The 21,643-nt window shown below is 41.1% G+C and overlaps 3 protein-coding genes across 8 annotated transcripts in view; all 3 read left to right on the top strand.

The window, feature by feature from the left end:
* LOC310635378 (uncharacterized protein) overlaps positions 1–12,026 on the top strand; it is a 37,388-nt gene extending 25,362 nt beyond the window's left edge. Inside the window, exon 3 of the transcript XR_014491394.1 lies at positions 11,968–12,026. The gene's annotated coding sequence lies outside the window, so the exon portion shown is untranslated. The remainder of the gene's footprint in view (positions 1–11,967) is intronic.
* On the top strand, positions 2,202–7,909 carry LOC310633531 (uncharacterized protein). 2 transcript variants are annotated; one of them, XM_083351257.1, is made up of 2 exons: positions 2,202–2,261; positions 5,338–7,909. In XM_083351257.1, exon 2 carries the CDS (start codon positions 5,902–5,904, stop codon positions 6,934–6,936), a length of 1,035 nt encoding a protein of 344 aa, XP_083207383.1. In that variant the 5' UTR covers positions 2,202–2,261; positions 5,338–5,901; the 3' UTR covers positions 6,937–7,909. The 2 variants fall into 2 exon arrangements, with proteins under 2 accessions (XP_083207383.1, XP_083207384.1); XM_083351258.1 differs by having other exon boundaries at positions 2,258–2,476.
* A 2,107-nt stretch (positions 12,027–14,133) lies between the features above and the next one.
* LOC310635359 (uncharacterized protein) lies at positions 14,134–20,711 on the top strand. 5 transcript variants are annotated; one of them, XM_083354208.1, is made up of 3 exons: positions 14,134–14,196; positions 14,586–14,846; positions 17,831–20,711. In XM_083354208.1, exon 3 carries the CDS (start codon positions 18,076–18,078, stop codon positions 19,276–19,278), a length of 1,203 nt encoding a protein of 400 aa, XP_083210334.1. In that variant the 5' UTR covers positions 14,134–14,196; positions 14,586–14,846; positions 17,831–18,075; the 3' UTR covers positions 19,279–20,711. The 5 variants fall into 5 exon arrangements, with proteins under 5 accessions (XP_083210334.1, XP_083210338.1, XP_083210337.1 ...); XM_083354210.1 differs by having other exon boundaries at positions 14,146–14,196; positions 14,586–14,652; XM_083354212.1 differs by lacking the exon at positions 14,586–14,846 and having other exon boundaries at positions 14,137–14,196.
* The last annotated feature ends 932 nt before the right edge of the window (positions 20,712–21,643 follow it).

Genomic DNA, 21,643 nt, shown 5'->3' with positions numbered 1-21,643 from the left:
TTCACTTCACATTCTAGGATGTCTGGCTTGAGGTCAGTGACCACCTCATCGTGGTTATCAGGGACGTTAAGCTCATTCTAGTATAGTTCTTCTGTGCAATTTTGCCACCTCTTCTTAATCTCTTCTGCCTCTGTTAGGTCCCTGCCATTTTGGTCCTTTATCATGCCCATTTTTGCATGAAACGTTCCCTTCATCTCTCAAATTTTCTTGAAGAGATCTCTAGTCCTCCCTATTCTATTGTTTTTTTCTATTTCTTTGCACTGTTCATTTAAGAAGGCATTCTTATCTCTTCTAGCTATTCTCTGGAATTCTGCATTCAGTTGGGTGTATCTTTCTTTTTCTCCCCTGCCTTTCGCTTCCCTCCTTTCCTCACCTATTTGCAAAGCTTCCTCGGACAGCCATTTTGCTTTCTTGCATTTCTTTTTCTTTGGGATGGTTTTAGTTGTTACTTCTTGTACAATGTTGCAAACCTCTGTCCATAGTTCTTCAGGCACCTCTATTTGTCACCTCTACTGTATATTCAACAGGGATATGATTTAATTCATACATGAGTGGCCTAGTGCTTTTCCCAATTTTCTTCAGTTTAAGACTAAATTTTGCAACAAGAAGCTCATGGTCTGAGCCACAGTCAGCTCCTGGTCTTGTTTTTACTGACTGTATAGAGGTTCTCCATCTTTGGCTGCAGAGCACATAGTCAATCTGATTTCTGTGTTGATCGTCTGGTGATGTTTATGTGTAGAGCCGTCTCTTGGGTTGTTGCAAAAGAGTGTTTGCTATGACCATCGTATTTTCTTGACAAAATTCTATCAGCCTGTGCCCTGCTTCATTTCTTACTCGAAGGCCAAACTTGCCTGTTATTCCGGTTATCTTTTGGCTTCCTACTTTAGCATTCCAATCCCCCATGATGATAAAGACACCATTTTTTGGTGTTAGTTCTATAAGGTGCTGTAGGGCTTCATAGAACCAGTCAATTTCATCTTCTTCAGCACCGGTGGTTGGGGCCTAGACTTGGACTACTGTGATATTGAATGGTTTGCCTTGGATTTGAACTGAGATCATTCTGTCATTTTGGGGATTGTATCCCAGTATTGCTTTTCCTACTCTTTTATTGACTATGAAGGCTACTCCATTTCTACTGAGGGATTCTTGCCCGCAGTAGTATACCTGATGGTCATCTGAATTAAATTCAAAAATTCCTGTCCATTTTAGTTCGCTGATTCCTAAGATGTCGATGTTCAGTCTTGTCATCTCTTGTTTGACCACGTTCAGCTTTCCTGCACCAGGAAGCGGAATGGAAAATACATCCAGGGTAAGGCCTGCCCCCATAGAGCTCTCACCTCTAGGGGGCATAGCAGATGGTACCTCCGAGCCACTCTCTCACAGTGGCTCGGCACCTGGGTCCTTCAGATTCTTACAGGGGACGGATGTCAAAGGAAATTAGACAGTTACTTGTCAAAATGTAAAAGCCTGCTGGGTGGCAAAGTCAGTAGATGCCCCGGCTGCAAAGGTTCTCGGCCATATCCAAGGAAATTGGACGATAGGCGGATAAAACACTGGCTAACAAAGTACCAGGAGTTGTAAAGCCCTCTCCGCCAGTCACAATCTCACCCTCAATGGGGTACCAGTAATGCTTGTTAGCTAAATATGGAAGTAAAAGAAAATAAAATGACAGAAGAAACAGGGGGTCAAGCTTCAATTTTACAGCTTCGCTAAAGGGAGCTGCACTTTCTCCTTGGCTGTTGTACGTAATTTTCCCCCCTAGCACACTTTCCTTGGAATTAGTTGCAGGAAGAGGGACAATGATTGCCCTCTTGGGAGACCCGAAAGAAAAGGTTGGGGATAGAGCGTCATGGAGAAAAGCTATGGATGTGCTCGGTGGGAGTCGAATACGACTTGATGGCCTCTAAAGATCCCCCACGGAATCAATGAAAACACCTTGCAAACGCTTTAGGGAAGAGATAGGACGAGCGTGGTTTTCAACCTTATGTCGCTAGATGGCGCTCTAAGAGAAGCAGCGCTCGTACCTAGAAAGCAGAGAATACAGTTCTGTACACAGCAGCCGCATCGCTAGTGCCAAAATCGTACCGGGGGGGGGGGGGAGAGGTCGAGCCGGAAATAGTTGAAACGATAGAGGATTAGATTGCTAGAGAGGATTTTGGGGAAAGGGCAGAGGAACTTCCTCTTCCTGCTCACTGATGGGAGGAGGACGGAGTTGGTGGATCTTCTTGTGCAGTTTCGAGAGTCGAAGCGGCTCCTGGGAGGTGAGTGGAGGGCAGGTCGGAGGAGAAGCCGGGAGCAAGTCGGGCTCTTTGGTTTCCTCCACGGCGTGGAAGCAGCGAAAGGACGAGGCTGAAAGATGTCGGCTGCTGCAGCTGCATATTCTTTCTCTCTCCCCAAATGTTATGATCCTTCTGCTGCCTGGTTTAAAACTGCTGCCTGTGATTTCCTGCTGGGAGATGGAAAAATTGGGACATTGGTAGGCTGCATGTGCAGACCTGGTCTAGAATTTATTTTGGAGCATTCAACTATCTAGAGCAGGCATGTCAAACTCATTTTGTTTGAGGCAACTTTTTATAAAAGAATTGCCATTAATTTGTTTTAATAAAATATTTTAAATCAATTTTTCACTTGATTTCAAATTAAATGAATGAGGTTTTTTTAAGTACAATTGCCAAATGCAATAAACTGGTTTTAGGTATATGTTACTGGAAGGAAAAAGCAATTCCTGCTGCGTTACTGATCCCAGAGAAACATTTGCATGTATGCAGGTATCCTTAGGGTGCCAGAGTTATGGATGAGAAATATTGGTTGCAAAGTTGGCATTTCTGGATGTAATACAGATATTTTGGACTTATTTTTGTTTCTTTGCATGTTTGATATTTTTAAAAAGGCATATGCTACTGACTATGCTTATGCACATATGTAACATGATCACTGCTTGTCCAAAATTTTACTATACAGATAATACCCCCAGAAATTATTTTAGCCTTTTTAATAAATGTTGTTATTGATGTTAAGCTCACCAGGGAAAACATCATATATTGTTATGTATATACTAGGTTAATTGTTTAAAGACTGAAGTGCGACATAACTAGATTCTAAATCTATTTTTCTTTTTTTTTCTTTTTTTATTGAAAAGTTTTACAATACATTTTATTTTTAACAAAACAAAACCCCTCCCAACCCCCTCCCCTCTCCCCAACCCTGCCCAACACCTCCCTCCCTTCCCCCTCCCTCCTCCCTGACTTCCCAGAGCTAAATACAGGGTATAAAAATACAAACAAACATAATCTACCTTATGCAAACAGCAATAAACTATTAAATCTATCGCACTTTAACTCTTATAAAATAACTACAAGCAATATAAATATCACATTAATATTTATTCAAATGCTAGGTGAAACTTTTTAGTACCATATTTATTCTGAATATAATCAATCCACTTTTTCCACTCCACAATATATTTCTGTTGCGAATGGTCTTTTAAGTACGCTGAGATCTTTGCCATTTTCACCAGGTTGGAAACTTTTAAAGTCCATTCTTCTATAGTCGGCAGTTCTTCCTTCTTCCAATATTGCCCTACTAAAAGTCTTGCTGCCGTAATTAAATTCAGCATCAACTTAGTGTCCATAACAGTAGTATCAGTAATAATGCCCAGTAAAAACAATTGCGGACAAAACTTTATCCTTTTCTTAAATATCTTTTGCATATTCCACCAGATTTTAATCCAAAAAGCTTTAACCTTTTTACAGGTTCACCATATATGAAAATACATTGCATCTTCACCACCACACCTCCAACATTTAGGCTGGCAGTTCGGATACATACTTGCTAATTTTTTAGGATCTAAATGCCACCTATAAAACATTTTATAAAAGTTCTCTCTTAAATTTTGAGATTGCATAAATTTTACAAAACTACAATTATCTTTATTGGGAAGAATTGCAGCAGTGAAAATGAATGTTTTGCCGAAATTTTTATTTTTATAGAGGGGAGGGGGTTGGGAGGGGTTTTGTTTTGTTTTTTTTATAAATAAAATGTACTGTAAAACTCTTCAATTAAAAAAAGATAATTGTAGTTTTTTCCAGCTATCCAATTCTTTTTCCCCCATAACTTTTCATAATTATTTTTATATAACTTTACATTTAAGGGTGACAAATATATCCCCAAATATTTAACCCTTTTAACAATTTGATTTCATTGTAGAGATGTTAACATAAGAAATAGATTATTTTGTTATCTAATTTTACCTTCCAAAAGACAGAAGCAGATGAAAAATGTGAGGTTCTTTCCTGTTGGCTTTTCTGAATTAGCTGTTTTAGATTCTAAAAGTTTTGTTCCTAAAGAAGTAATCCTGTAAATAATTTTAATGCCCTCCTCTAGTGCAGGCTCTTTTATGACTCAAGGACTTCAACTCCCAGAATTCCTGAGTCAGCATGGCTCAGCTTGGAAACCTCTCCCTTTCCCCTCAGCATGGCTGGCTCAGCATTTCTGGGAGTTGAAATCCACGAGTCATAAAAAAGAGCCAATTTTGCTAGCCCTGCAATAGGCTTAGGAAAACCAATAAGGGAGCTGGGTTGTTTTTTTGTTGTTGTTGTTTTGCCAAAAAAAGGTTCCGGAACGCCGTTCTGAGCATTCTATGAGAAAAAAAGCCCCGTTTCTTACCAACCTCGGTGTTCGGGTAACTTTATTCCTTGCGATGTTATTGACAATGTTGTTTTCCTGGGAAGCGAGGAGTTTTCCTGGGCCAAATGGATGCTTTAAATTTTGCATAGGCCCTGGGCGCCATGTCAGTGCTCCCACCTTTCTAAAATTAGATGAAACAAATTGAGTGAATCCACTTCTGAAACATTTTGCAGACTCCAACACACATAGATTTTCTGCATGCATAAATTTATCAGTGTGTAGTTATGTGTGCATAGATGGGTATCCAGTGATGGGATTCAGCCAGTTTGAACCAGTTTCACGGAACCGGTAGCTAATTTTTCTTCAGTTCAGAGAACCGGCTGAATGTGTTCTAGGCTTGGAGGAGGCTTCCCAGGCCTGCATCCACGCAGAGAACCAGTTGTTCAGGGATTTGAATCCCACCACTGCGCGTATCTATGTAAACCCTACGTATTTTCAGGTAATCTTAATAACAGTGCATTTGCAATGACAATAATTTGTGATTTACCCAAGCCAACAAGAGAATTTCATGATTTGAAATATGAGTGGATATTTGAAGTTGGATTTAGTTAGTCTTCTATGTAACTAATGAATCATAATGAATATTAGACTAGCATTTTGACATGTTTGCTTTTTCATAGTAATATATGGATTTTTTTAATGTTTTCACAGGTTCTGTAGCCATTTTTTAAACAATAATGAAACTAACCCAGTAATATGAGTCTTCATAGACAGAGAGGATGCCAAGAAGAGCATCTGGACAACAGAGAATGAGAAGCAGCATTAAAATGCAAAACAAACCATCAGTCAAAATCTTTTCCATTTCTTCCAGAAAGTGTTAAAACGTCTTCTCTTTCCTCAGCGGATGGAGGGAGGCAAGGGAGACAATAACAGAGTTTTCTGGTGGAAAAATAGATTATGTGGATCACAAGAAAATATTGCATGAAAAGATAAAAAGATATTATTACCAAATTCAGAAAAAGGTGGAAATAGCTGGACATCAGTGGGAATACCATGTATAGCCAAAGGCATTAATAAAACCCTTTCAGGAAGAAAAGAGTGTCTTGAATCAAAGTGCCACCAGATAAGGGATCAGAACTACTTTTGGCCTCGTAAAACCAAAAATATTGGTGTTGAAAAAACCTCACAGACTGCCTATTGTGGAAAAAAACAGATTGCAGATCACACGTTTGGAGTGTGGAAAAAGCATTACTAAGAGGAGCGCTCCATTGATTCATGGAACAACCAATGCAGGAGGAGCAGCTCTACCAGTGCTCCCAATGTGGCAAAAAATTTAGCATGCACACCAATCTGGTGAGTCACGAGAGGACACACACTGGGGTGAAAGTCTTCGAATGTCCTGATTGCGAGAAAAGTTTCACACGGAATTCTGACCTGGTAATACACCAGAGGACTCACACAGGAGAGAAACCATATGAGTGTCTTGACTGTGGGAAAAGTTTCAGTCGGAATTCCTACCTGGTGAAACACCAGAGGACTCACACAGGAGAGAAGCCATATGAGTGTCTTTATTGTGGGAAAAGTTTCATTCGGAATTCCAACCTGGTGATACACGAGAGGATTCACACTGGAGAGAAACCATATGAGTGTCCAGATTGTGGGAAATGTTTCAATCACAAATCCCACCTGGTGAAACACCTGACAATGCACATGGGAAAGAAACCGTATGAGTGTTTAGATTGTGGGAAAGGTTTCAGTTGCAATTCTGACCTGATGAAACATCATAGGATTCACACAGGAGAAAAACCATATGAGTGTCCAGATTGTGGGAGAAGTTTCTCACGGAATGATAGCCTCGTGGAACACCAGAGGAGTCACACAGGAGAGACACCATATAAGTGTTCAGATTGTGGGAAAGGTTTCAAGCGTAATTCCAAGCTAGCGATACACCGGAGGATTCACACAGGAGAGAAACCATATGAGTGTCAGGATTGTGGGAAACGTTTTAGACAGAATTCCAAGCTGGTGATCCACCGGAGGACTCACACAGGAGAGAAACCATATGAGTGTCCAGATTGTGGGAAAGGTTTTATTCAGAATTCAAACCTGGTGATACACCAGAGGACTCACACAGGAGAAAAACCATATGAGTGTCTTGAGTGTGGGAAAAGTTTCCATCGAAATTCCGACTTGGTGATACACAAGAGGACTCACACAGGAGAGAAACCGTATGAATGTCCAGATTGTGGGAAAGATTTCAGTACTAGGTATAGCCTTATAAATCATGTAAGGGTACATATAGGGGAGTAACCATTGAAATGCCCAGATTGCGGACAGTGTTTCGCAGAAAATTCCTCTGTTATTAGAAAAGAAATTCCAGATGAAAAATTTGATCTTTGTTAGGAAACTTGAATTTTTGTTTCTTGTGTCTTACTGGAAGCCCAGCTGAGAAATTAATAATTTCTTGCATGATTCTTTTCAGTTAACCTTGTCCTATTAAACATGAGGGAAGAGATCTGAGCTTCCTTTGTTTGGCCTAGTGCAGTCGTTCCCTTTCACGGAGTCAAGCTGAACTGTTGCGCTGGGCCAGAGAAAGCGAGCTTAGATCTCTATGAGGTATGTTTGCCACCTTGAGTTCTTTCTATATATAATAAACTTGGGGTATGTATCTTTATTAAGAAAATGGATATGGCACCCCAACTCATGGTGACTCCACATGATTTACAGCAATAAAATGTTAATGCAGAAACCAATAAAATCAATATATTGCAAATGGCAAAATGCAAAGCCCCACATATAACATTTAATTTCTCTGTAAATACAGGGCACCTATAGCCAAGTTGATGGCATTTTGATGTTCTGGGAGTCCAGTCGCTTTCTTTGTTCTCCTCTTTTCTTTCTCTAATCTGGTCTGAGCTTCCTTTCTCAGGCCCAATGTGGTATTTCCCTTTTATGGAGTCGAGGGGAACTGCTTTGCTGGGTGAGAGAAAGTGAGCCTGGGTCTGTATGAAGTATAATTGTCATAAAGAGGAAGTGTACAAAGGTCATTGTTTAAGCAAACATAGTCTTGTCCTTAAGGTAGATGTTGATTGGGATAGCCATATCCTGTCTGTGAAACTACACATACTTCATATTTTCTTCTGTAATGTAACCATATAAGGAACTCTAATTCTTAACTAGGAATTAGAGGTGTATAAATATGTCAGTTCATGAGCCCTTCGGGGTACAGACCCTTTGCTTTGTTTAAGCCCTCTGAACCTGCGCAATAAACCTTTCCTGAAGAGCTGGCGTGAGTCTCTTCTTTGTACAACAGATTCATGGCGACCACGAAGGGACTTCATTGCAAGGCGATGTTTCGCTTGCATGGATGTTGAAAGGTTTTGATGATTATTTTAATCATACACAGTATAAAGTTCCCTATCCTAAGGTGACAAAAGAGAGGTTGAGGTTCCTATGTGAGGAACAGTGGCCACATATGGGGGTTGGGTGGCCGCAAGAGGGTACATTAATAAACCAGCTCATCGATGACCTTCGGGCCATGATATTAGCAGATGAGGAGAAATAGCCCAATCAATATCAGTATATAGACCAGTGGGGGGATGCGGTATCAGAGAAGGCAGATGACTTATTGCAATGTCAGGCTGAAATGGTTCACCTTTGTATTGCTAGATCTAAGGGAAAGAAGCTGGGGGTTGTGTCAGAGAAATTTAAGGACGTGAAAAAATCCAAAACCAATGTGTCTGATATTAAGAGGTGCTGGTTGAGGAAGAGGAAGTGATTTTTAGAACCCCCTCCTTATGTGCCAGGTCCACCCTCGCTGCCTCGACTGTTAGCCGCAGCAGCTGCAGTAACACCAAGTGAAGCGCAGCCAGCAGTAAGAAAGAAGCAGAGGAGAAAGGAGCCCACGGCTCCTAAGGAAGCGGAGGATCCTTCTGTGGCTGGGAAGGGTGAGATAGATGATGATGTTGATGAAGAGGAGGAAGGATTAGCTGCTGGGGTAGATCTATCGGTAGGAGTATTGACAAGGTCAGCCACAGCTAAAGCAGTGGCTGCTAAGTGTGGATTCTTAGCCCGCTTAAGGCAGACAGAGCAGCAAGTTATAAACCAAAAGGGTCAGGTGGAGTTTCGACCTATGTCTCAATATGTCCCGTTCACCACCAAGGATCTCTTGAACTGGAAGCAGCATTATGGTCCTATGACCACTAAGCCAACTTCACATTGTAGGATGTCTGACGTGAGGTCAGTGACCACCTCATCATGGTTATCAGGGACGTTAAGCTCATTCTAGTATAGTTCTTCTGTGTAATTTTGTCACCTCTTCTTAATCTTTTCTGCCTCTTAGGTCCCTGCCATTTTGGTCCTTTATCATGCCCATTTTTGCATGAAACGTTCCCTTTATCTCTCCAATTTTCTTGAAGAGATCTCTAGTCCTCCCTATTCTATTGTTTTTTTCTATTTCTTTGCAGTGTTCATTTAAGAAGGCATTCTTATCTCTTCTAGCTATTCTCTGGAATTCTGCATTCAGTTTTTTATTTTTATTTTTATTATTTTAATTCCATTTATATCCCGCCCTTCTCCGAAGACTCAGGGCGGCTTACAAACTTAGCAGTAGCCTTCATTCTATCTATATGCCTGCTTATTAGGGCTTTCACACACACACCCAAGCGGCATTATTACAAAGTCAGCTTAATTGCCCCCAACAATCTGGGTCCTCATTTTACCCACCTCGGAAGGATGGAAGGCTGAGTCAACCTTGAGCCTGGTGGGACTCGAACCTGCACTAATTGCAGGCACCTGGTGTTACTTAAGGAGGCATTAGCCCACTGCTCCACCAAGGCAGTTGGGTGTATCTTTCTTTTTCTCCCCTGCCTTTCGCTTCCCTCCTTTCCTCACCTATTTGCAAAGCTTCCTCGGACAGCCATTTTGCTTTCTTGCATTTCTTTTTCTTTGGGATGGTTTTAGTTGTTACTTCTTGTACAATGTTGCGAACCTCTGTCCAAAGTTCTTCAGGCACCTCTATTTGTCACCTCTACTGTATATTCAACAGGGATATGATTTAATTCATACATGAGTGGCCTAGTGCTTTTCCCTACTTTCTTCAGTTTAAGCCTAAATTTTGCAACAAAAAGCTCATGGTCTGAGCCACAGTCAGCTCCTGGTCTTGTTTTTACTGACTGTATAGAGGTTCTCCATCTTTGGTTGCAGAGCACATAGTCAATCTGATTTCTGTGTTGACCGTCTGGTGATGTCCATGTGTAAAGCCGTCTCTTGGGTTGTTGCAAAAGAGTGTTTGCTATGACCATCGTATTTTCTTGTCAAAATTCTATCAGCCTGTGCCCTGCTTCATTTCTTACTCCAAGGCCAAACTTGCCTGTTATTCCGGTTATCTTTTGGCTTCCTACTTTAGCATTCCAATCCCCCATGATGATAAGGACACCATTTTTTGGTGTTAGTTCTATAAGGTGCTGTAGGGCTTGATAGAACCAGTCAATTTCATCCTCTTCAGCACTGGTGGTTGGGGCATGGACTTGGACTACTGTGATATTGAATGCTTTGCCTTGGATTTGAACTGAGATCATTCTGTCATTTGGGGGATTGTATCCCAGTATTGCTTTTCCTACTCTTTTATTGACTATGAAGGCTACTCCATTTCTTCTGAGGGATTCTTGCCCGCAGTAGTATACCTGATGGTCATCTGAATTAAATTCAAAAATTCCTGTCCATTTTAGTTCGCTGATTCCTAAGATGTCGATGTTCAGTCTTGTCATCTCTTGTTTGACCACGTTCAGCTTTCCTTGATTCATGGATCTTACATTCCAGGTTCCTATGGAGAAAAAAATCTTTACAGCATCGGACTTTCCTTTCACCACCAGACACATCCACAGATGAGCGTCCTTTCGGCTTTGGCCCAGTCGCTTCATTCTTTCTGGCGCTACTAGTACTAGCCCTCTGCTCTTCCCCAGTAGCATATTGGACACCTTCCGACCTGAGGGGCTCATCTTCCAGCGTCATATTGTTTTGCCTTTTGGTACTGTCCATAGGGTTTTCATGGCAAAGATACTGGAGTGGGTTGCCATTTCCTTCTCCAGTGGATCACATTTTGTCAGAACTCTCTGCTATGACCTTTCCGTCTTGGGTGGCCCTGCACGGCATAGCTCAGCTTCATTGAATTACGCAAGCCCCTTCGCCATGACAAGGCAGTAATCCACGAAGGGCTTAGAGTGGGTAAACTGAGTAAATTCCCAGTTCAGCTCTAATTATTTGATCATGGTTTGTTTAAGAGGGTGAGAGACAGGTACCTTGGTTCATATGTTAAATGAATGACCCATTGCGAATCCCATATTAAAACAACATACTTTATGTGCCACTAGAATTTGAAAACAACATTTAATATGGCACAGTGCTTGATCAAAATGGTTCAGGTGAGATCGACATTTGTGGGACTGATTGGGGTAGATTTTAGGGGTGATACTGAAATATAATTCTATCTTATTTCACTTATCTATATATCAAATCGTTATATTTTACCCCAGTTTCATTTTAATTTGTTTTTATAGGATTTTATTAATTTTTGGAAGACTATATTCTGATATCGCCGATGGGCTAATCGATAAACTATTAAAACCAAATGCATATAAACAAAACTCTGGTGCCAAGTCAGACTTCTGATGTGCAGGCGGCCTCTTCTTATCTGAGTGCTTAGGAGAAAAACTAGATCTTCCTTGCTTTACGGAAGACTAGGAGGATAAAGGCCTGCCACACTTCAGGGGGAAGAGTGTCTAACAGGGCAGCGTCTGCAGCAGAAACGGTTCACTTCCTAGATCCTATCAGATGTCAATATTTAAGGGAAGGGACTAGAAGCTTGCCCACCATATCTGACCTGGTAGAAAAGATAGCTGCAGAAATAATAAAGGTGGAACTTTAATGACAGGTGTCCTTTTGGCTCAGTGGTCAGAATGCAGTATTGCTGGCTGACTCTGCCCACAGCCTGGAATTCGATCTTGACGGGGCTCAAAGTTAACTCAGCCTTCCATCTTTCTGAGGTCAGTAAAATGAGAACCCAGATTGTTGGGGAGAATATGCTGACACTGTAAGCCGAGAGTGTGATAAAGCACATTGGGGTGGTGTATTAATTCCAAGTGCAATTGCTACCATAAAGAAATAGCTTTAAATGTGATGACCAGCATCTTCAATTGCACCTGTAAAGAAACAAACCTGGGGAAAGTCCCACCAGAAAGATGTGATGTGGGCAACCTAGAGGCCCTCATTACTTTGTGCGTTGGGGCATTCTGAACCAGTTAGAAGTTTCCGGGTGGTCCTGGGCAGTGATCCAAACTGGAGGTGACCAAGGCATGACTGAGCACTATGCAAGGCCTCCCTGGTCTAGGAAACGCTACAGTTGGAGCATCAGATACACCTCTGCAAAGCCCCTCCCACACCTAGGATCTTCTCAAGGAGCCATGAGTCCAGGAGGATCCCCAAGTTGTGCACCAGCTCAGTCGACAAAGGAGATCACATGAGCCCAGGACACTGAAACTCACAAATATCAGTCAATTGCCAATCGTCATAATTTTGATCACCTGACAAGGGGGATGCTGCAATGGTTGTAAGTGTGAAAAATGGTCATAAGTGACTGTTTTAGCACTGCTGTAACTTCAAATGATCACTAAGTGAAATGTTATAAGTTTAGGACTACCTGTACATAAGGTATCGTAGGATGGATGGCCTCCCCTAGTGGTTTCATGTAGATGTTAGAAAGCAGCAGTGTAAGGTTTTTGTCCAGGGGCCTCCCGAACAGCAAGAGGCCCAACTCCGCACTGAGTGGAACAGGCGTGGGAAAAAGAGCTTAATTGTTCTTACAGAACTATGAGAACGCATGGTAGCCTGTGAAGCAAATAAACTGTATACAATCCTATGAACCTAGCTTGAAGTCTGAGAATTGTATCTAGGAAAACCGGTCCTAACCACAATTTACTGATATGATAGCAACTTTAGAGAAAACCCCTAGGAACTAACAGCCATAATAGGTAATTCATAAATAAGGGCCAAGGGTGATAGAATTAAGGGAATGGGAGAAGTAATTGGAGGTGGAGATAATATATTCACTTTAGAAGCTCTGGATAGGTTGTGACGACACGATTACAGCATGATGAGTAAGCCAATGAAGAAGAGGTGGGAGGTAAATTTGTAATGGCAATGGGGGGAATGTAAAGAACAAATACTGAGGATTTGGGGTGCATCCACTGTGTGCTTGCATGCACAAGGAGCAGGCCCCTTGCAAAGGAGTAGAAATAAATTACCGTTGTTTTGGAACTTTTGGCTTGTGATTGTTTATTTCAGCTAGACAACGAATCCTACACCAGCCATGGAGACAGAAGTAAAACAACCGTAATATTGTGCCTCCCATTTGCAATCCCCAAAGTCTGTTCATAAGGGTATCATGGCTGATGATACAGTATTGAAACCTGATGTGAGGGACGTAATGGTTGTACCTCATGTATCTCGAGGCCTCCAACAGTCCATGAGAGTTGCAACCAATGCCGGTTTTGTGATGTGTCCCGGCCTGAACCCAGACCGAGAAGGGCCCAGTTGTCTTTCTCCTGCACAGCCCTTTCTGTGGGTGGCAAAGTCAGAGCTGCAAGCAGAGGGTGAGTTGAAGTTCCAGGCTGCCAGCCTTTCATTGGCCTCTTCAGCTGCACTGAGAAAAGATCTTAATCTGCACCAATGCCTCTTGAACTCTGCCAGGAAAACCTGGCATGATTTTCTTACGCATAGCAAACTGCTGTTGAAGGTATGAAGCTGGTCAGGATGCCAACTGTCCAGAAGTGGGGAATGACTCTTCCAGGCCCCTCCTGCGTTTGGAAAAGAAGTATGGGTAATTCTGGGGGCATGGGAGCAATTTGAGCTGAAAATTTCTATTGGTTAGCAGGGATGGGGTACCAGTAATGCTAGTTAGCTAAATATGGAAGTAAAAGAAAATAAAATGACAAAAGAAACGGGGTCAAGCTTCAATTTTACAGCTTCGCTAAAGGGAGCTGCACTTTCTCCTTGGCTGTTGTACATAATTTCCCCCCTAGGACACTTTCCTTTGATTTAGTTGCAGGAAGAGGGACAATGATTGCCCTCTTGGGACACCCGAAAGAAAAGGTTTAGGATAGAGTGTCATGGAGAAAAGCTATGGATGTGCTCGGTGGGAGTCGAATACGACTTGATGGCCTCTAAAGATCCCACACGGAATCAATGAAAGCACCTTGCAAACGCTTTAGGGAAGAGATAGGACGAGCGTGGTTTTCACCTTATGTCGCTAGATGGCGCTCTAAGAGAAGCAGCGCTCGTACCTAGAGAGCAGAGAATACAGTTCTGTACGCAGCAGCCGCATCGCTAGTGCCAATATCGTACCGGAGGAGAAGAGGTTGAGCCGGAACCAATTGAAACGATAGAGGATTGGATTGCTAGAGAGGATTTTGGGGAAAGGGCGGAGGAACCTCCTCTTCCGGCTCATTGATGGGAGGAGGACGGAGTCGGTGGATCTTCTTGTGCAGTTTCGAGAGTCGAAGCGGCTCCTGGGAGGTGAGTGGAGGGCAGGTCGGAGGAGAAGCTGGGAGCAAGTGGGGCTCTTTGGTTTCCTCCGCGGTGTGGAAGCAGCGAAGGGACGAGGCTGAAAGATGTCGGCTGCTGCTGCTGCATATTCTCTCTCCCCAAATGTTATTATGATCCTTCTGCTGCCTGGTTTAAAACTGCTGCCTGTGATTTCCTGCTGGGAGGTGGAAAAATTGGGACATTTAAAAAGTCTTTGTTTTATATTTCTTACCAGTGCTTTTTTTCTAAAACAAAAAAAGGTGCCGGAACTCTCATCTTGGTGGGTGCAGGAGGCAGGGGGGTGGGGGTGGGGGGTTGCTGGTAAATAAAGGTAGAACATATGTAAAATATGCATCAAGTGATAATATGCTTCCCTACAGAGTCAATTCTTGCTCAATGACAGACCAAGGAGTTAACTCGGAAAGGCAAGAGGAAAAGCTAGAAGAGGTCTGTGCAGCTCTTCAACATCTTCATCAACGATTTGGATGAGGGGATAGATGGGGAACTCATCAAATTTGCAGACAGCAACAAGCTGGCAGGAATAGCCAATACTCTAGAAGATAGGCTTAAGATACAGAAGGATCTGGACAGACTCGAACACTGGGCGCTATCTAACCAAATGAAATTCAATGGTGAAAAAAGTAAGGTTCTACATTTAGGCAGGAAAAATCAAATGCACAGGTATAGTATAGGTGGTACCTTGCTCAATAGTAGTAACTGAGAGAGAGTTCTCGGAGTCCTAGTAGACAATCACTTCAATATGAGCTAGCAGTGTGCTGCAGCTGCCAAAAGAGCCAACACAGTGCTAGGCTGCATTAACAGAGGGATAGAATCAAGATCAAGTGAAGTACTAATACCACTTTACAATGCCTTGGTAAGGCCACACCTGGAATACTGCATCCAGTTTTGGTCACCACGATGTAAAAAAGATGTCGAGACTCTAGAAAGGGTACAGAGAAGAGCAACAAAGATGATTGGGGGACTGGAGGCTAAAACATATAGGGAACGGTTGCTGGAATTGGGTATGTGTAGTTTAATGAAGAGAAGGGTGAGGGGTGACACGATAGCAGTGTTCCAATATCTCAGGGGCTGCCACAAAGAAGAGGGAGTCAAGCTATTCTCCAAAGCACCTGAAAGCAGGACAAGAAGCAACGGATGGAAACTAGTCAAGGAGAGAAGCAACCTAGAACTAAGGAGAAACTTCCTGACAGTTAGAACAGCTAACCAGTGGAGCAACCTGCCTCCAGAAGTGGTGAATGCTCCAACACTGGAAGTTTTTAACAAAAGACTGGCCAGCCATTTGTCTGAAATGGTATAGGGTTTCCTGCCTGAGCAGGGGGTTGGACTAGATGACCTCCAAGGTCCCTTCCAACAACTACTACTTCTTCTTCTTCTTCTTCTTATTATTATTATTATTATTATTATTATTATTATTATTATTATTATTATTATTATTATTAACAACTTGTAGAAAGGAAAGGCCCACACTGATAAATTAGAAATCTTTGTGTTATGCAAAGGAATACTGGTGGACTAATCAATGATTTGGTGACTAGAGGAGCATCTACAGCTTGTGGTCATGGTAAGCCATGGAGGCACTAGGCGACATGACTTTCAGGGCAGTGGTGGTGATTTTATTACTTTTTTAAAAAAAAGTCTGTGCTCTGTCCAAGGGTGCTTGGTAGGCTGCATGTACAGACCTGGTCTAGAATTTATTTTGGAGCATTCAACTATCTAGAGCAGGCATGTCAAACTCATTTTGTTTGAGGCAACTTTTTATAATAGAATTGCCAATAATTTGTTTTAATAAAATATTTTAAATCAATTTTTCACTTGATTTCAAATTAAATGAATGAGGGTTTTTTTAGTACAATTGCCAAATGCAATGAACTGGTTTTAGGTATATGTTACTGGAAGGAAAAAGCAATCCCTGCTGCGTTACTGATCCCAGAGAAACATTTGCATGTATGCAGGTATCCTTAGGGTGCCATAGTTATGGATGAGAAATATTGGTTGCAAAGTTGGCATTTCTGGATGTAATACAGATATTTTGGACTTATTTTTGTTTCTTTGCATGTTTGATATTTTTAAAAAGGCATATGCTACTATGCTTATGCACATGTGTAACATGATCACTGCTTGTCCAAAATTTTACTATACAGATAATACCCCCAGAAATTATTTTAGCCATTTTAATAAATGTTGTTATTGATGTTAAGCTCACCAGGGAAAACATCATATATTGTTATGTATATACTAGGTTAATTATTTAAAGACTGAAGTGCAACATAACTAGATTCTAAATAATCTATTTTTCAAAACACACAACAGTCCAAACAGTAAAAGTAAAGTCCAAATTAAGAATATTTCATTCTTAAGAATTGTTTAGATTCAAAATAGTTTTCAAGAGTGTACAAAAGATACTATTTTTTTCTAGAATCAGCTAAATTAGACATATTACATTGAGAAAAATGTTTCTCATTTCTTTCCTGTTACCTTTGATTTCATTGCAGAGATGTTAACATAAGAAATAGATTATTTTGTTATCTAATTTTACCTTCCAAAAGACAGAAGCAGATGAAAAATGTGAGGTTTTTTCCTGTTGGCTTTTCTGAATTAGCTGTTTTAGTTCCTAATGAAGTAATCCTGTAAATAATTTTAATGTCCTCTTCTAGTGCAGGCTCTTTTATGACTCAAAGACTTCAACTCCCAGAATTCCTGAGCCAGCATGGCTCAGCTTGGAAACCTCTCCCTTTCCCCTCAGCATGGCTGGCTCAGGATTTCTGGGAGTTGAAATCCACGAGTCATAAAAAAGAGCCAAGATTGCTAGCCCTGCAATAGGCTTAGGAAAACCAATAAGGGAGCTGGGTTGTTTTTTTGTTGTTGTTTTGCCAAAAAAAGGTTCTGGAACGCCGTTCTGAGCATTCTATGAGAAAAAAAGCCCTGTTTCTTACCAACCTCGGTGTTCGGGTAACTTTATTCCTTGCGATGTTATTGACAACGTTGTTTTTCTGGCAAGTGAGGAGTTTTCCTGGTGCAAACGGATGCTTTAAATTTTGCATAGGCCCTGAGCGCCATTTCAATGCTCCCACCTTTCTAAAATTAGATGAAACAAATTGAGTGAATCCACTTCTGAAACATTTTGCAGATTCCAACACACATAGATTTTCTGCATGCATAAATTTATCAGTGTGTATTTATGTGTGCATAGATGTGTGTCCAGTGATGGGATTCAGCCAGTTTGCACCAGTTTCGCGGAACCGGTAGCTAATTTTTCTTCAGTTCAGAGAACTGGCTGAACGTGTTCTAGGCTTGGAGGAGGCTTCCCAGGCCTGCATCCACCCAGAGAACCAGTTGTTCAGGGATTTGAACCCCACCGCTGCGCGTATCTATGTAAACCCTACGTATTTTCAGGTAATCTTAATAACAGTGCATTTGCAATGATAATAATTTGTGATTTATCCAGGCCAACAAGAGAATTTCATGATTTGAAATATGAGTGGATATTTGAAGTTGGATTTAGTTAGTCTTCTATGTAACTAATGAATCATAATGAATATTAGACTAGCATTTTGACACGTTTGCTTTTTCATAGTAATATATGGATTTTTTTATGTTTTCACAGGTTCTGTGGCCATTTTTTAAACAATAATGAAACTAAGGCATTAATAAAACCCTTTGAGGAAGGAAAGAGTGTCTTGAATCAAAGTGCCACCAGATAAGGGATCAGAACTACTTTTGGCCTCGTAAAACCAAAAATATCGGTGTTGAAAAAACCTCATAGACCGCCTATTGTGGAAAAAAACAGATTGCAGATCACACGTTTGGAGTGTGGAAAAAGCATTACTAAGAGCAGCGCTCCATTGATTCATGGAACATCCGATGCAGGAGGAGCAGCTGTACCAGTGCTCCCAATGTGGCAAAAAATTTAGCATGCACACCAATCTGGTGAGTCACGAGAGGACACACACTGGGGTGAAAGTCTTCGAATGTCCTCATTGCGAGAAAAGTTTCTCACGGAATTCTGACCTGGTGATACACCAGAGGACTCACACAGGAGAGAAACCATATGAGTGTCTTGACTGTGGGAAAAGTTTCAGTCGGAATTCCTACCTGGTGAAACACCAGAGGACTCACACAGGAGAGAAGCCATATGAGTGTCTTTATTGTGGGAAAAGTTTCATTCGGAATTCCAACCTGGTGATACACGAGAGGATTCACACTGGAGAGAAACCATATGAGTGTCCGGATTGTGGGAAATGTTTCAATCACAAATCCCACCTGGTGAAACACCTGACAATGCACATGGGAAAGAAACCGTATGAGTGTTTAGATTGTGGGAAAGGTTTCAGTTGCAATTCTGATCTTATGAAACATCATAGGATTCACACAGGGGAAAAACCATATGAGTGTCCAGATTGTGGGAGAAGTTTCTCACGGAATAGTCACCTCATGGAACACCAGAGGAGTCACACAGGAGAGACACCATATAAGTGTCCAGATTGTGGGAAAGGTTTCAAGCGTCATTACAAGCTAGTGATACACCAGAGGATTCACACAGGAGAGAAACCATATGAGTGTCAGGATTGTGGGAAACGTTTTAGGCAGAATACCAAGCTGGTGATCCACCGGAGGACTCACACAGAAGAGAAACCATATGAGTGTCCTGATTGTGGGAAACGTTTCCGTGATAGTTACTACATGATGATACACCAGAGGAATCACACGGGAGAGAAACCATATAAGTGTCCAGAGTGTGAGAAAAGTTTCAATTGGAATTCTGAACTTGTGGTACATCAGAGGTTTCATAGTGGAGAGAAACCATATAAGTGTCCTGATTGTGGGAAAGGTTTCGCTCAGAATTCAGGCCTGGTGATACATAAAATGAGTCACACAGGAGAAAAACCATATGAATGTCTTGAGTGTGGGAAAAGTTTCCATCGAAATTCCGACTTGGTGATACACCAGAGGACTCACACAGGAGAGAAACCGTATGAATGTCCGGATTGTGGGAAAGGTTTCACTACTAAGTCTAATCTTATAGCTCATGTAAGGGTACATATAGGGGAGTAACCATTGAAATGCCCAGATTGCGGATAGTGTTTTGCAGAAAATTCCTTCCTTATCACAGAAGCAATTCCACTTGAGGAAAAATTTGATCGGTGTTAGGAACCTTGAATTTTTGTTTCTTGTGTCTTACTGGAAGCCCAGCTAAGAAATAAATAATTTCTTGCATGATTCTTTTTAAGTCTCCCGTATCCTATTAAACATGAGGGAAGAGATCTAAGCAAATTCTGGCCAGCTTCTAATCAATAATTAAACAATTTTTGCTTCTATGTCTATGATAGTTTGAGGAATTCTTTCAGGAAGGCCAGAGCTGCTTACAAAATTTGTTAGTTTAGTAATCCAAGTGGCTTGTAATTGTAATTTTATCTGCTCTAATAAACCTAACTGAGGAAGTCTTAACAGTCTCTATTTCATTGATTTTGTACCAGTAGTTATGTGCTCTGATTTTAGAGTGGGTAAATAAATTCCCAGTTCAGCTCTAATTATTGGATTGTGGTTTGTTTATAAGAGGGTGAGAGACGTGTACCTTGGTTCATATATTAAATGAATGACCCATTGCGAATCCCATATTAAAACAACAAACTATGTGCCGCCAGAATTTGAAAACATTTAATATGGCACAATACTTGATCAAAATTGTTCAGCTGAGATCGGCATATGTGCGACTGGGGTAGATTTTAGGGGTGATAGTGAAATATAATTCTATCTTATTTTACTTATCCATATATCAAATCGTTGCATTTACCCCAGTTTCATTTTAATTTGTTTTTATAGGATTTTATTAATAAATGGTGTTTGGAACTCTATATTCTGGTATCACCCATGGGCTAATAGATAAGCTAAACTAACTATTAAAACCAAATACATATAAACAAAACTCTGGTGCCAAGTCAGACTTCTGATGTGCAGGCGGCCTTATCCGAGTGCTTAGGAGAAAAACTAGATCTTCCTTGCTTTACGGAAGACTAGGAGGATAAAGGCCTGCCACATTTCAGGGGGAAGAGTGTCTTACAGAGCAGGGTCTGAAGCAGAAACGGTTCACTTCCTAGATCCTATCAGATGTCAATATTTAAGGGAAGGGACTAGAAGCTTGCCCACCATATCTGACCTGGTAGAACAGAAAGATGCAAAAATAATAAAGGTGGAACTTTAATGACAGGTGTCCTGTTGGCTCAGTGGTCAGAATGCAGTATTGCTGGCTGACTCTGCCCACGGCCTGGAATTCGATCCTGACGGGGCTCAAAGTTGACTCAGAACAAATATGGGACTAAAAAGTTCCATTTAGCTTATGAGTAGATTTTAGTGGGATATGGTTATTGGTACTTTGTTTGTAGTTATGTTAAAGGGGAGTTAAAGCACATTACGAATTTGGTTAATTGTATATTATGCATAATTTTTATTTAGAGTATGATTATTGTAACTATAATCCTGTATTTAGCTCTGGGAAGTGGGGGGGGGGGAAGTGGGTGGGTTTGGGGTGGGAGGGATTTGGGGATATATTGTAAAATTTTGTTTTTGTAAAACTCTTTAATAAAAAAAAAGTTGACTCACCCTCAAGCACTGCCTTGTTTCCTCTCGAGTTTTCTCTTTATTTTTTTTTTCTTATTTACTGATCCATATCAAACTGAAGACCGAAGGCTGTAGATCCACCTGCTGCCGTTTTGGACTGTTCAAGATGTGACAGAGGCTTTAGGCCTACGGCTGCCGTTTAATAGAACCAAATGCCTGGATAGAAGTTTCAAACTTTCGATTTACTTTTTCTTTTCTTTTGTGTATTAAAGAGGACTTTTTCCTCTGAACTGTGCTCCTTCAGAGAACCCATGGAGTGACACCCGAAATCACCAGCTGCCCTGTTACTGAATTTGCTTTAGTAGAGATACGCTATTCATTGATTCTGAGTTTTTGTTCTTTGTCTTAAACAACGTAGGAACCGTCCTTTCCCCCCCCATGTGTTATATATTTGGACTCTTGAGTTTTTATTTGGAGGGCCTTGTTATTAGTTTTAGATTAAAATTATTATAGCCGATGTTAGAATCTTGGCATTTTTAGGTAATTTGGGGTTTGTTAATTGCAATTGGGATTCTGATTTTGTACTGTTTCAAGTGAGAAATATTTTGTTTGGGGAGAAGAAGAAGCTGAAAGAGACATTGGTTCCTGATGTGGGTTCATTGTACTTGCAAATGTATTATTGCTTGTTGTTATAATTGCATTGACTGAGGCCCTTACCATAGTTATTGTAATATTCCTCACTTAGAAAATTGTAAAGATGAGAATATTACTGTTATTATGTGGCCTACTTTCAATGCAATTCTGTGAGTTCCAATGGATTCCAGAACACGATGTAAATGCAGCTCAGAAATTAAAGGTAAAG

The sequence above is a fragment of the Vipera ursinii genome (assembly GCF_947247035.1).
Source record: "Vipera ursinii genome assembly, chromosome: 2".
NCBI lineage: Eukaryota > Metazoa > Chordata > Lepidosauria > Squamata > Viperidae > Vipera > Vipera ursinii.
Note: the sequence above shows the minus strand (reverse complement) of the source record. Positions and strands in the feature narration are given on the sequence as shown.